This window comes from Ursus arctos, unplaced genomic scaffold (genome assembly GCF_023065955.2).
Source record: "Ursus arctos isolate Adak ecotype North America unplaced genomic scaffold, UrsArc2.0 scaffold_36, whole genome shotgun sequence".
Taxonomy (NCBI): domain Eukaryota; kingdom Metazoa; phylum Chordata; class Mammalia; order Carnivora; family Ursidae; genus Ursus; species Ursus arctos.
Genome location: NW_026623050.1, coordinates 17,640,247 through 17,654,267, shown reverse-complemented (window position 1 = coordinate 17,654,267; position 14,021 = coordinate 17,640,247). Strand labels below are relative to the sequence as shown.

At 40.1% G+C, this 14,021-nt stretch overlaps 1 protein-coding gene across 6 annotated transcripts in view; it reads left to right on the top strand.

The window, feature by feature from the left end:
* Positions 1–14,021, top strand: part of MYO5A (myosin VA) — a 184,911-nt gene that overhangs the window by 152,781 nt on the left and 18,109 nt on the right. For 3 of the 6 annotated variants that reach the window (XM_057306338.1, XM_057306341.1, XM_048219286.2), the window contains 5 exons: positions 2,731–2,811; positions 4,607–4,805; positions 7,076–7,150; positions 8,629–8,722; positions 13,768–13,914. In XM_057306338.1, coding sequence (XP_057162321.1) covers positions 2,731–2,811; positions 4,607–4,805; positions 7,076–7,150; positions 8,629–8,722; positions 13,768–13,914 — 596 coding nt within the window. The remainder of the gene's footprint in view (positions 1–2,730; positions 2,812–4,606; positions 4,806–7,075; positions 7,151–8,628; positions 8,723–13,767; positions 13,915–14,021) is intronic. The other 3 variants (XM_057306339.1, XM_026518505.4, XM_057306340.1) reach the window with 3 other exon arrangements.

The window sequence follows — 14,021 nt, the reverse complement described above, 5'->3', positions numbered from 1 at the left end:
ACAGTTCTGGGGATTTGTGTTGTTAGTGGGCAGTCTAAGTCTCCTGACGTGTAGTATCGGGATTGGTGTGCAGAAATACTTCACAAACTAAAGAATATTGCCATGCAACATGTAAGGTCCTTATTATCTTGTTTTATGGGTGAGAATGGAGAATGCTTAAAAAGTATTTGATTAAACTTAAATTTTAATTTATGACATAAATTATAAGCATATCTTCTATCTAAGAGTGTGTTAGTATAGAAAGAGCTATGCTACCCCTGTCCATCCATCCACTCCACTCTTCAATCACCAGGTCTGTATCACATGCCTGTTTCACGCCCAGCCCTATGTCACACACTGGGAATATAGCAGTAAGGAAGGTAAACACGCAGAGTTGGTAGGCTGTTGGGGAGACAACCGAGACAATTTGGACTTCGCTCCAATGACAGTCAGAGTTGTTGAAATGTTTTAAGTAGGAGAATGATATGATATTGAAATTTTAGAAAGCAAGCCCTGGCTTTTATGTTAGAGAATAGATTATAATAGAACAAGGTCAAAAGCATAAAGAAGGTATTGCTGTAATTGAATAACTGATTACAGTGACTTGACTTGGTTGGTGGCAGTTGAGATGGAGAGAAATGGGACACTTTGAAAGATACATAAGATGAGATCAGTAAGCCTTGTGGCTTGGGTGTGTGGGTGAGGGCTAGAGAATCATAGAGGGTGGCTCTCAAGTGTCTGCTGTGAATATTTGGTTGGATGTAGTAATGCCGTTTCATGATCCTGGGTCTGTGATATGGGGAAGCGCAGAATGGAGATGATCAGTAGATTTATAAATAACGCATTTAAGGAGCTAAGAAGACATCCAAGGAGAGAAATCCATTAGGCAGTTGCATATCTAGATCTGGAATAGGAGCAGGATGTGGGCTGAGATATAGATTTTGAAGTCATCAGTGTACAATAATACAACTGAGACCATAAAAACAGATCAGCTCTCCAAGGGGAGATGGTGAATGGAAGAGCATTCTCTGGAATGTGCTTTCTGTACACATCATATCAACAAAAGTCTAGTAGGAAGACTAAAAACCTGGGCTCTGGAGTCAGGTAGCCTTGGGCTCTCCAGCTTGCCAGTGTGTGGCCTCTAAGGTATCTTATTTCTAAGCCTCAGTGTCTTGAGTCTGCAGTGTGGCAAATGACACACAATGGGTTACTAGGAGAACTAAATGAAAACGTGTGGAAGGAGGTAGAACAGTGTCTGATGGCAGATACTCAAAAATATTTTTATATTATTTTATATTATATTTTATATTATTTTATATAATATAATTATATATTATATATATAAAATATAATATAATATTTTATATTATTTTATATTATACCCCAGGTAAAAGGAACATGTAATCAACTCTGTCATTATTATTCACTATACATACTTTGTGTTTGTTTTTTTTTTAAGAGAGAGCACGCACAAGCGAGTGAGAACGAGTGGAGTAGAGGGAAGGGGCAGAGGGAGAGAGAGAATCTTAAGCAGACTCCATGCCCAGCACAGAGCGTGGAGCCTGATACGATGCTCGATCTCGTGACCCTGAGATCATGACCTCAGCTGAAATCAAGAGTCAGGCGCTCAACTGACTGAGCCACCCAGGTGCCCCTATACATACTTTTAATAAAATGTGTCACACGTTTAATATTAAAGCAGGGGCACCTGGGTGGCTCAGTTGGTTAAATATCTGCCTTTGGCTCAGGTCGTCATTCCAGGGTCCTGGGATCGAGCCTGGTTTCAGGCTCCCTGCTCTGTGGGGAGCCTGCTTCTGCCCCTCCCCTCGCTCGTGCTCTCTCTCTCTAGCATGTTCTCTCTCTCTCAAATAAATAATCTTTAAAAATATAATATTATAAAAGCAGTTTCCCCAGATCTTAACATTAATTTTTGATGCAAAAGATCTTTTTTTTTTTTATTATGGTATGTTAGTCACCATACTGTACGTCATTAGTTTTTGATGTAGTGTTCCATGATTCATTGTTTGCATAGAACACCCAGTATTCCGTGCAATACATGCCCTCCTTAATACCCATCACTGGGCTAGCGCATCCCCCACCCCCTCCCCTCTAAAGCCCTCTGTTTGTTTCCCAGAGTCCATAGTCTCTCGTGGTTCATTTCAGTTGTGTCATAAAAGCTGAGAACTTTGGACATAGTCTTAATTATAAGTTACTCCTATAAGAATTTCTTAAGATAATTTTAAAAATAAGAAAGCAGATTTTATTAAGTGAAAACAAGTTTCTATTCTGAAGACTTAAAACTTAATTTTGACATGGATTGTGAAGATTGCCACAGGAAGACAATAACTGAAGTTTTCCTCCTATATGTGTGTGACTGTCATGGTTGATCTTGGTCTCTAATATAATGTGTGATGTATAAGATTACTCTGCTAGCTGCATAAAATGTCAAAAACAGAACCTCTTTCTCACCTTTTCAGTCATTTCCTATTCTGCAGAAAAAGTAGCTCTAGCTCCTTGATTATTGTTTTACTTTCTACTCATTGACATGTGATGTTACATGTTACCCATTCTTAAAAAAAGTAACCGAAAGTAATTTTTGTGATAATGTCTTAAAGCCATCTGTAATTAATAAAAACAGTCTTACTGATTTAATGAAATATTGGAATACCGTGTGCTGCCCTTGACCATCGTCATCTCATGACCATCCTGTATCCCTTTGTGTTTTGCATCGTTGTTCCTTTTGCATGGAAGAGCACCCGCTATGGATTGCCATGAGTTGAATGAGGATGGAGAGCTGTGGCTGGTTTATGAAGGGTTAAAACAAGCCAACAGGTTATATTTGTCTCCTCAAAATGGAATGTTACTAATTTGTTGTATTTCTTACTAACAGTGGCCTTCTGACTTTAACTTCTTTGTTTCTTATGCATTAATTGTCTTCCTGGGTGAGTGTCAGTAGAACTTAGAACATTCAGCCAAACACCTTCTTAAAAACTTTCTCCAGTAAGGGATGCAATTAAAGCTGAAATGGATTGATAGTGAATATAAGAGTTGTTGCCCATGAGTGAAGGCTCTTCCCTTCACACACTAACATTTCTGAGTGTCTCACTAGGAGTTGGAAACAAAACAAAACAAAACAAAACAAAATCTTTCAACTAGAGCCCACACTAAGGTGGGAGAGATTAATGCCTATTACTTAGTGGTTTCTTGTTTGGAATAGTGACCAATCTAAAGGATATGAGCACCTGTGGCCGTGAGACTGCGTTCTCATCCATAGTACCGTGCTGCCTGACAGCAGTGTTGAGTGCCTAATTTGGCATTCTCTGTGATGATTGTGAAATTCAGATGTGTGAAACCACAAATCAAGAGGGTCTCCTGCATTGCTACAGTTCAAAATACCCGAACTCAACATGTTCAATGTGTTTAGGGGAAAGCAAATGAAATTGGACCAGCAACAGCTTTCTAACACAGACACTCATCTGCTCTCAGGATATTTGTATCTTTAAAATCTCATAAAAATACCACGTTAGTGATTAAATTTTAAAAATACTTAACTCTTTGTTCCAGGGGCTCCTGCTTATTCTGCTTTGTTTGTTCTAATCACAAGCCGTTGTCGTTAACTTCGTGGTGTTACTGGTTCACATCTTATAATCGCTAAAATATTTTTAGTCTGCTGTTAACCGTTTGCTTGCAATGGCGCCAGTAACTTTTGCCCAGCAGTTGATAACAAAGGGGATTAGGACAAAAGAACCGGCTTTCCCTTCTTCATGTTAGTTAATTCCTAACCATAACTTTGTTTTGTGTTCAGAAAGGGGGTGAATATAGAAGTGGGGGTGCATGGTGATTCTCACGGCCGGGGCCCTGGTTTGCTTACAGGCACAGCTGACCTGTGTGCTTGCTCGGAGAAGCCATAACCACTTTGTCCGTCCTATTAACATCTGTGTTCCAAAACCACATCGTGTTAGGATTCTGTTATTGATGTGGAAGCTTATGGGGGAGAGAAAAGATGACAAATTGAATATACTTGTATGTGAAATTTCAGAACGATCTGTGTGGATTTGGGTAAATCTGTATATATTTCAGAGTCACACTCCAGCCTTTCTGTCCTTCAGAGATAAGAGTAGAAAGTAGAAATGGGCCCCTGGTCATATCCTCTGCCTGAAATTAGTAACACTGAAATTCTTAAAGGCATATTTAATTAGATAGGGAGTTTGTAATCTTGCCCTCTACAGTGCAGAGTTGTTCTGTGGCAAAGGTCCTGTCTTTGCCAACTTAAATGCTAGTTTGTAAACGTTGTAAGCCAGATTAAAGGTATGTCATTTAATTGATTATTCTAGTCATCACTTCTTATGAGCTTTTCAAAAGAGCTCAAACTTTCCTATCTCCTAGGGCCTTTGAGAGTGTTATATTCGTAGCATGGTCCACAATCCAGAAAGAGTTGTGAGAGCGCTTCACTTCTTTGCATTGCTGGCCCCTGTTGGAGCTTCTTGACTTTAATGAAGTCCGAAGTTGCACAAACAGTAAAAATTCCCCACTGTTCCTGCCCTTGCGAGTGAGCATAAGGCCTCACACCCAGCAAGCAGAGACTCGGGTGTCACCGCCCTTTCCCACCTTTGTGGCTTCTCCTCAGGCTCCTGGAATCCCAGCTGCAGTCCCAGAAGAGGAGCCACGAGAACGAGGCAGAAGCCCTTCGCGGGGAGATCCAGAGCCTGAAGGAGGAGAACAACCGGCAGCAGCAGCTGCTGGCCCAGAACCTGCAGCTGCCCCCGGAGGCCCGCATCGAGGCCAGCCTGCAGCACGAGATCACCAGGCTGACCAACGAAAACTTGGTAAGGAGAGGTGCCAGGTCTGCACATCCCCAGTGGGCAGTGCCTGCCCTGCACAACCGTCCTCATTTCTTTTTGATCAAACATATCTGTCTGGGCTGGGAGGAACTCGCTGCCCTACACTTGATCCCCTTTTTCTCTAGCAGAGACAGAGTAAGGAGGATGTGACCATGTGGGTAGAAATGAAAGGTTGTGTTTTGACAGAAGGCTCTGGCACATCGAGGAGGGCCTGGGAGTTACCCCCCGACTCTGCTGGGCTTTTGATATCCTTGAGAACTCAGGGGACCTGCTTCCTCCACTCCAGCTACAGATTCTCTGCCATTTCAAGGAGGTGTGTTACATGATTGTCACAACAGAGACTAGGAACAAGCTTTGTTGACCTTTGGTCCCTTCGGTCGTTCCTGCCTCCATCTCCAGCAGGCAGGCAAGGCTTGGAGTTGTGGTCAGGGAAGGCGGTTGGCAGAACCGAGCCGGGGCTTTTGCTTGACGTTGGCTAGGGCTCCCAGGTCAGGGTGGAGGGACGTCAGAATTTAAGTTTATACATTTTTGATTCTAATAGAAGTGCAACGAATGTGGAGATTTTTTTCCCCTTGCCAGATTCTGAATGCTGGCACAGAGTCCAGGTTATTTCTTATTCCTTTTTTTCTTTCTTCCTTTTACAGGAAATATTTTTTTAAGTATTTGTCATGAAATAACTTTTTTTTACAGATTTATAAATCTACTTAAGTTTGATAAATATATTTATTAAATTAAAAGTCATTGAAAAGTAATAATTCCACATTCCTATATAAAAGCTGTATTTTTAGTGTTAGCCTGGTTTTGAGAAAAGCTGTTTAGAACTGGTAGTGATTTGTCTTTTTTTTTTTAATTCAGGGTTTTAATGACCTCTAATAAAATAGTTTGGATTTTCTCTGAAGATTTAACAGTCTGAATTATTATAGTTTTCTAGTGTCATCTATTCAACTGCCTTTTGTATTAATCACATGCAAAACCCAAAAGTTTTCTTTTCACTGTCCGTCCCCCTGAAGGCAGCTTGCTACGTAGGGCTCCACTGTGGAAATGGGAGAAGCATGTGAGGGCAAGTGTTGGACTCTTTCCAGAGTGACTGAAATATCACTAATTTGTGGGAGAAAATGTTTTGAATCATGAAATGTTTTTGAAATGTCATTTTATTACTCTCCAGTATATTATTGCTTAAATAAAACTAACAGTGCTTTAATGTCTAGGAATTGATAAATATACTGAATTATAACAATTGATCAGTGTATAAATTCTGTACTTGTAAATGATTGTTTTAAAATACAAGGCAAAACTGTGAAATCGAGATGCTTCTGGATGGCAAATTCCCAGTTGTTTCACTAAGTCGATTAATCGTTTCTTTTGCAACCTTGTCTGCAGTATTAATTTTCTTGGCAGTTTTTCATAGCTAATGCCAAAGTAAATTAAGCTCTCAAATTCTATGGGGTAGAGTCTAGTTAATGAGTTTCTCTGAGTTTTAGAAAACCCTCTGCAGGTCAGCTGCTTCCCCGTACCTCACCGACTAATTCTGGAGAATGGTTTCAAACTTAAGTATAGGGAATAATGCACTTTTCAAACCATTATATAGTTTCTCAATCTTAATTGTGCATTTCTTTAGGAAACACTTGAGCAGAATAGTAAAGCCCAACGAACCCATGCTTAGCGTTCTTGGAAACTCTACCCTGCACAGGCCGCTTACCCACCTACTTCCCAACACAAACACGAAGATGGCCTTTCCTCCTCCACCTGCGAACGTGCTCCACCGGCCTCCGTGCTGCCTGGAGCGAAGGAAGCCGCACAGCTTCTCACCAGCCTTGCCACCTTCAGGCAAGAGTGCCAACGTTGCCATGATTTTCACTTCCATCGTATTTGCCTTTCTCACCCTTGTCACTGCTGCTAGCTGCAGGAAAAAAAAAAGTACAGCAGCTTGTGAGCAGGTCTGAGGAGCGAAATGCCAGCTTCATCTGAGGAATACAGGCCACTGCTCCGTTTAACCTGCTCAGTGATGGCGCCTGAGCCACAGCCCGTTGCCTCGGAGCACGTGAAAATACATGCCTATGTGTGTATCTATGTAAAATGAGAATCGTCTGTCCTGGAAAGATCCGAAGGCAAGGGCAGATGACAAATCAGCCTTTTGAGTACATATACTGTCGTTATTTGTGTTGTAAAACATTTTAAAATTGATTTTGCTGAGAGGTCACATTCCCCTCAGAGACACAGAGAAAAACAAATATCCGTTGTGCCTGTTTTTTCAGTATTTTGAGGAATTATATGCAGATGACCCTAAGAAGTATCAGTCCTATCGGATTTCACTTTACAAACGGATGATTGTATGTACACTCAGAGTGCATTTCTGTTGTCTCCTCGCTACTTGGAGCCTCTATTCCTGAAGAGCACACTGCTGCCCCCCCCTCAGGATTCTCTTCAAAAACTTTCACGAGACCTGTTTCTCCCCACAGCTGTCTTGTAGCCAGTGGTGTCACCTCTATCCGTGTCCTGCGTCCGTTGTCACGTTGGGTTTGTTATTAACACTAGGCTTACAGTGTGATGGAAGCAAAATGTGATCTGAAAGATAAAGTAAAATCCGAGAAGCACAACTGAACACTTTGAAATGTTAGCACCTGTTCCCTTTGGATCAATGGTCTAGTAGCCAAATCTGTGCTGTCTGAACTGGAAAGTGGATGAGTACTTGTGTTTGTAAACGCTTTCCTTCACCACAACCTGAATAACAGCCACGCACAGATAGCACTGACTGACTTCTCTCCCAAGCTTCCGGTCTGCTGTTACCCACTTTCTTCTTAGTTGTTGAACTCTTTTTTTTTTTTTTTTTTTAAAGATTTTATTTATTCATTTGACAGAGATAGAGACAGCCAGCGAGAGAGGGAACACAAGCAGGGGGAGTGGGAGAGGAAGAAGCAGGCTCCCAGTGGAGGAGCCTGATGTGGGGCTCGATCCCAGAACGCCGGGATCACGCCCTGAGCTGAAGGCAGACGCTTAACGACTGAGCCACCCAGGCGCCCCTTTAGTTGTTGAACTCTTAACGTTGCCTGTGATTTGAGAATTCGTGATTCAATAGCCAGTCATCACAGACTTTTTTTTTTTTACCCTCTCCCCTTGAATGTACTGTTTTTTATTCTTTTTTTGCATATATATATATAGCATTTGGAATTGCCCCCTTTTTTCTCTATAAGCAAAATTCTATCACCTGTAAAATTTTACGGGTGTGTTACACCACCCGCCACTTTGACGTAGGTCAGCAGATGACTCTTTATCCTTTCTCTGTGGTTATTTTTTCGAGTTACCTTTTAATTCCCCAAACTTCTTAAGTTATAGGACTAATGTCAGCATCTCCAAAGGGTGGGTCTCGCACACGGGTGTCAGTCAAAAGCCTCGACCTCAGTTCAACCATCCTTAAAACTTCCCGCAGAACTTTTCTGAGCATCTATCAAAATTTATTTTGCCTCTTTTCCCTTGAGAGAAAACATTCCACTGAAAAAGCAGTACATTTTACGAGCATTTAATTGCTTTACCCACATGGGGTCTACTGGAAAAGACTCCCCAGTGAGCCTGCTATCCATCACGCTGTAAAGGATTTACTGCAGTGTGTATTTTAATATTTGGCTTTTATCGTAGCTGCGTTTCCATGCCTGCCAGTTTTAGCCAGGTGGTGGCTCCACCAGCGAGCTTTTCTGGAGCTTTTATGTAAAACTAACGGTGTCGTGCCTGTGATTCTGTGTCTGCTTTCCCTCTGTGCATTTTAGAAGGCCCATTTTGATCTTTCTATTATATTTCTCACTTTAATCTTTAGGATTTGATGGAACAACTTGAAAAACAAGATAAGACTGTTCGGAAACTGAAAAAACAACTGAAAGTATTTGCCAAAAAAATCGGTGAACTAGAAGGTATTTCCACATGTTTTTATAACAGTTGCCGAATCTTGATTTTGTTTTGCTCTACCAGTGGTCTAACAGGTTTGCATGTGAATGTTATGATAACAAAAATGACTGCCAGCAAACCTGACCTCTGTGGAGTGGAAATTTCCATTGCGGAGCAGGGAAAAATGTTCTTTGTGAAGAGAGAGAATTCACTAAACAAGTATCTAATGACTATCTTCTGTGTGCTAGACACTGTGCTTGGCAGTATAACATAGAGGTTAAACACATGGATTTTGGAGCCAAGCTTCTCGGCTTCAACTCCCAGCTCTTCTATTAGTCATATGATATTGGGCAAGTTATTGAACCTCTCTATGTCTGTTTCCCCACTTGTTAAATGGGAATGATCAAAGTTAAATGGTGTCTACCTGACAGTTTATAAGGATGAAATGAAGTAATGTGTGTAATGTATTTAGTGTATTTCCTGACACATAGTAAATGCTATATACAACTTTATTATTATTGTTACAGTTAGTATTAGTGATACTATGATGAGTAAGGCAAAGTCTGTGTCCTCAAAGAATCTAATGGAGAAAAAAAAGAAGTAAGAAGAAATGAATTATGATTATAAAGAAATAAGATTTTTAACATTTCATGATTCATATATGATGTGGGAAAACACCTTGAAAAAACAATCAAATATCAATTGTTATTATATACAAATGAATCTTGTCTTTTGGATTAGTGTGTTTTTTCCTCGACTAAGTATTTACCTAGGTGCCAGGCGTATAGCAGAGAATGGAGATGACGCCAGCTTGTAAGCTTATTCCAACAGCGTTCTTATTGTTCAAGAGACTTAGAGATCCCCTTTGGAATTGCCCCAAACCTGTGCTGTTTTGACCAAAAATGATACTGTGCAGTTTGACTACCCAGCTTTTCTCTCAGTGTCACTCAGCGTAGTTTGGAATGTTCAGAAGAGTCTACCATTTTTAACTCCGTGTGGTTTTCATTCTTCCAACCTTCCAAGGTCTGTCATAACTGTCCTTTCTGTTTGGTCTTCCTACTTCTCTTGGTCAAGTCCTGCTCATCCTTTGGGACCAGAGTCATATGTCACATTCTCAAAAGCAGCCTCTCCTGATCACTCAGGCAGGCTTGATGGCTCTGGCCTCTGTGTACCACAATGGTTCACATTTTTTGTGGTTTTCACTGTCATATTTTTAGCAATTTTTCTGTTTGAATCACTGGCTTCTTCAATGGACATGAGCTTCCTGAGCATAGGGACCACCTCTTATTTCCCCTTGTTTTCCCAGCACTAGTAACACCTAGCACAGTGTCTGATCTGTGATAATCATTTCTTAAATGTTTGTTGAATGAATAAGTAAGTTCCAAAAATATGTAGAATGGCAACATAGATGCTTACTTTGAAGACGATAGTACTCTCGTAGACGTACAAATGCTGAAATATTTGTTTAGAAATTAGACAGGTTACTTTGCAGTCAAAATTTATTTATAACCCTTTAGCATTACATGACTCATATATTACACTAAAATTTTGAACCTCCAAATCACACACACAGACCATAATGTCTATCAACAAAACTGTAAAAAAAAATCTTTATTCGGAGAACGTTTCTGCACTTAACTCTGCTTTAATTATATCAGGAGATGATAATTAAACCACAGAATGCCTGAAAGAACTGATTTTAAGGATATTAATTAGTAGATTATTTTTTTTAACATCTAATGATTTCTTTGCAATACATTAGTGAAATTTGGTAAGTAGCAAGCCACCTATTAAGTTTTTACTCAGCTTTCTTTAATATGTATATTTTAATTGAGATAGGTTATGATATTTCAAGATGTCAGCCATTTTAAGCCATTATCAATCAGAAATCAGTCTCATCAGTTAAACTATCTTGTCGGCTATAAGGAGCATTTGAGAAAGCCCTTCATAGATTAAACAAAAAGACACCATATTCTTAAGAAAAGTTACATTTCAAATTAAATGATGTAGATCTAAAGAATAAAATGAAATAGATGTATGTTCTTGGGCTTATGCTGAGTCCTCTTCCCCGAAGTTAGAGAGTAAAGGTAACAAGCTCTCCTAAACACTTTTCTCTTCCTGTTTCCGTATCCTCCATTATACAGAAAATACAGGGAACTTTCTACAACAAAACACCTTTTAAAAGCCAAAAGTTTTCTTATATCTTTCTCTAAGTACAATATACTTACATTCTTCTGGTTTAAAATAGCAACATTCTTCCCTCCTCCTCTGGGCTACCCTTAATTAAGGAGACTTTTTTTAGAAGCCAACGAAGCCTTTTTTTAAAACGCCAACATACATCATTTTTAGCAGAAATTATAAAGCACAATGGAGAGTGTTTCAAAATTTGATCTGCTTTGTGCTATTATTTTAACCCAGGAGTGGGTGTTGCATCTCAACTTTCATAGAGTCAGGGAATTTAGACCTAGGAGAATTCTAGAAATCAGTTAATTATTTCATGGGAATAAAAAACGGATGCCCAGAAACCATCAGGGACTGCCAAAGTCTCAGCCAGGGAGTAACCTAACTGTAACTAAAGCCCACACGCCTTCAGGGACCACTGACTTCTCTCCTTTGTGTCATAGTTTCCAGCGTAACCTCTTGACTTACAGGAATTTATTCGACTGTCTCTATTAAGCCTGGAATCAAGATCTTTCTGGTTCCAAAGTGAGGAAAATTAAATTTTTTAAAAATTGTCCAATTTCCTTTCCTTTTCCAGGACAAAAAGGTTCAGGAATATTTCCCCCTCAAGCATAAAGAATCCAGAAAATGAAAATAGGGATTGCTTCAGGTCATTCTAGAAGAAAGCCTGTATTAAATAGAACCTTGCACCAAATGACCCCCAAGGCCTATGAGTCTTTGAAAACTGGAATGTGGTCCTGGCTTCTTTCTTTCAGGCCTTTTAGTTTCCTGATCCTGCATACATAAAGGTGGACATTGTATTTTAATAAGTAGATGACTTGCTACATAAATCAAGGTCGTGTTGAGCTGACATCCATATTTTATCTATGGATTTTTGTAAAGACATCTCTCTGAGAATTCAAAGGCAGAGAGAAAATGTTAATGGAAGTATGGCAAATTTTGTCTCTGACATTTTTGTATTGAGCCAAAAATATCTTGGTTAGAGGTTTTGCAAAAAGAAAGTGAAGCTTTCTTTTAAAACGTAAAATCTCCTAGTAAAAATATTTACCAATATTTTTACATTTTTGCATTTTAACATCTCAATTTAGGTTGCGTCTTTCAAAAACTGTCGATGGGTTGCAGTTTAATTGGCAGTGTTTTTCCTTCTTTAGTGTTATGTAAAATAATAGTATATCTCATCAACACTGGATGAAATCAGTAGGCTTAACACATTCTCTTGGGTTTTGATAGGGTCCAAATACGTACCTTTATTGATAAACATACTATGTTGACTCTGTTTCCTCCCAGTTTCCCCTCTCGGAATCGTTTCCGTGGCTCAGAGCGACTAGTCCCACGGATGGCAGGGATTTTACTCTTTCATACTTTACCAGCAGCATGTCCAGAAGCCGCGGAGGCCACCGTGGGCTGATTCTGAGACCACCCCCCACCCCGTGCTGTTGTGCTTAAACTGACTCCAGAAGTCATCTGTGTAAAACTAAATGGCCTGAATCTCCTATCTCCTGTATAGAGACGTACATTTTACCAGGCACACGAAGCAGTAGACGCCACAGCCCTGACTTGTCCAGTCACCATACGGTCACTCTTTAGATATCATAGTGTTGATGGATGGTGGTGATTTTCCGCGCTGATAATCCTGGCGTGTGATGCTGCGGCCTGAGGTGGACGGGGTGTCACTAGGCTGGCTCTCGGCCACATAAGCAAGAACACTGGCAGGTATTCTCCGTGATAACCTTGTCCTGTGGAACTGGCTTCCCAGAACTAACACAGGAAGTCGCCCAGAGTGACAGCAAGTGCTACTCATACCTTGGAGAATCGGCAACGTTGAACATTCTCATGCTTCTGATCTGCACTGTGTTTGTTTGACAACAGATTCAACTCAGTGTCTCCCCAAATAGATTTCTTCACTGCCCCCTCCCTGCAGATGAACAAATAAAAAACCCTGCTTATTAGCATGTATTTCCACAAACACCATCATAACTCTGTGTTCCCCTACCTTCCCTTGCATTTCCCATTTACTTCTCAATTTTGCGATGAAATTGGAGACCCTTTTCTTTTAATCCTTAGCATAACCCTTCTCTAGCACTTCCCATTAACACTAGTGACCGGTCTTAACATCTGCAAGGGTCGTTAACCCGTGGTTGTACTTTAATGGTTATAACTTCATGGTAAGACTTCTAGCACTTGACGAAGAACAAACAAGAAAAAAAACAGAATAATATTTAGGAAATCATATTAAATAGAAGCGTTTGCTCTTGATTTCTTTGGGAATGAAGGGTAGCAGAAGAAAGCTAGGTCTTTGCCTTATGAGGCTTTTGTGAAAGACGAGAACAGTGCACGTCGACTAGTGCAAAGAAATACCATTCTGCCAGCTGTCCTGATGTGGTTTCAGCAGAGTGCAGTGATGCATGTCAAGTCCATGTTCTTTTTCTTTGATGACTGGATTCGTAGAGCTCAACGTGGGGGAGAATCTTTGATACTCTTGCTGCCTCTTTGTAGAAGTTTTTTTTTCCTTCTGTGACTTAAAGTCTAAACATCTTTAACAATTATGATGCTACTGATAAGTTAACCAAGAAGTTAAGCCATTTACTTTGGAGACATTTAATCTTACTACAAAGTAAACTTTATTACAAAAAAAAATGTTTTTCAGTCAAGTAAGGTTTTTTGATGTTGATGATAGCCAAGCATTAGTGGCTGTTGAAGTGACATTACCATAGAATTTTGCCATCTAGCCACCTCATTTTAGCAGAAAAGAGTATTTAAAGAGAAAATAATTAAGTGGCAAATATGGCAAGTTTCTGGTGTTATAGAGTTCATTTAAAATTGCTGGAATGTGGAACCCTTGTATCTTTTCTGCCTGGAAAATATCTTCTTCTTTTTGTTTCTCATCCAGTTGGCCAGATGGAGAACATATCCCCAGGACAGATCATTGATGAACCCATCCGTCCAGTCAACATTCCAAGGAAAGAAAAGGATTTCCAAGGAATGCTGGAATACAAGAAGGAGGATGAGCAAAAGCTTGTTAAGAACCTGATTCTGGGCAAGTATTTTCTGCGTTGGATAGAAGGTCTTTCTGGTACATGAATATTCAACCCTGGTTAATTGCGTCATCACTGCAGACTGCATTATCCTGCTGGAGTAGCGTCC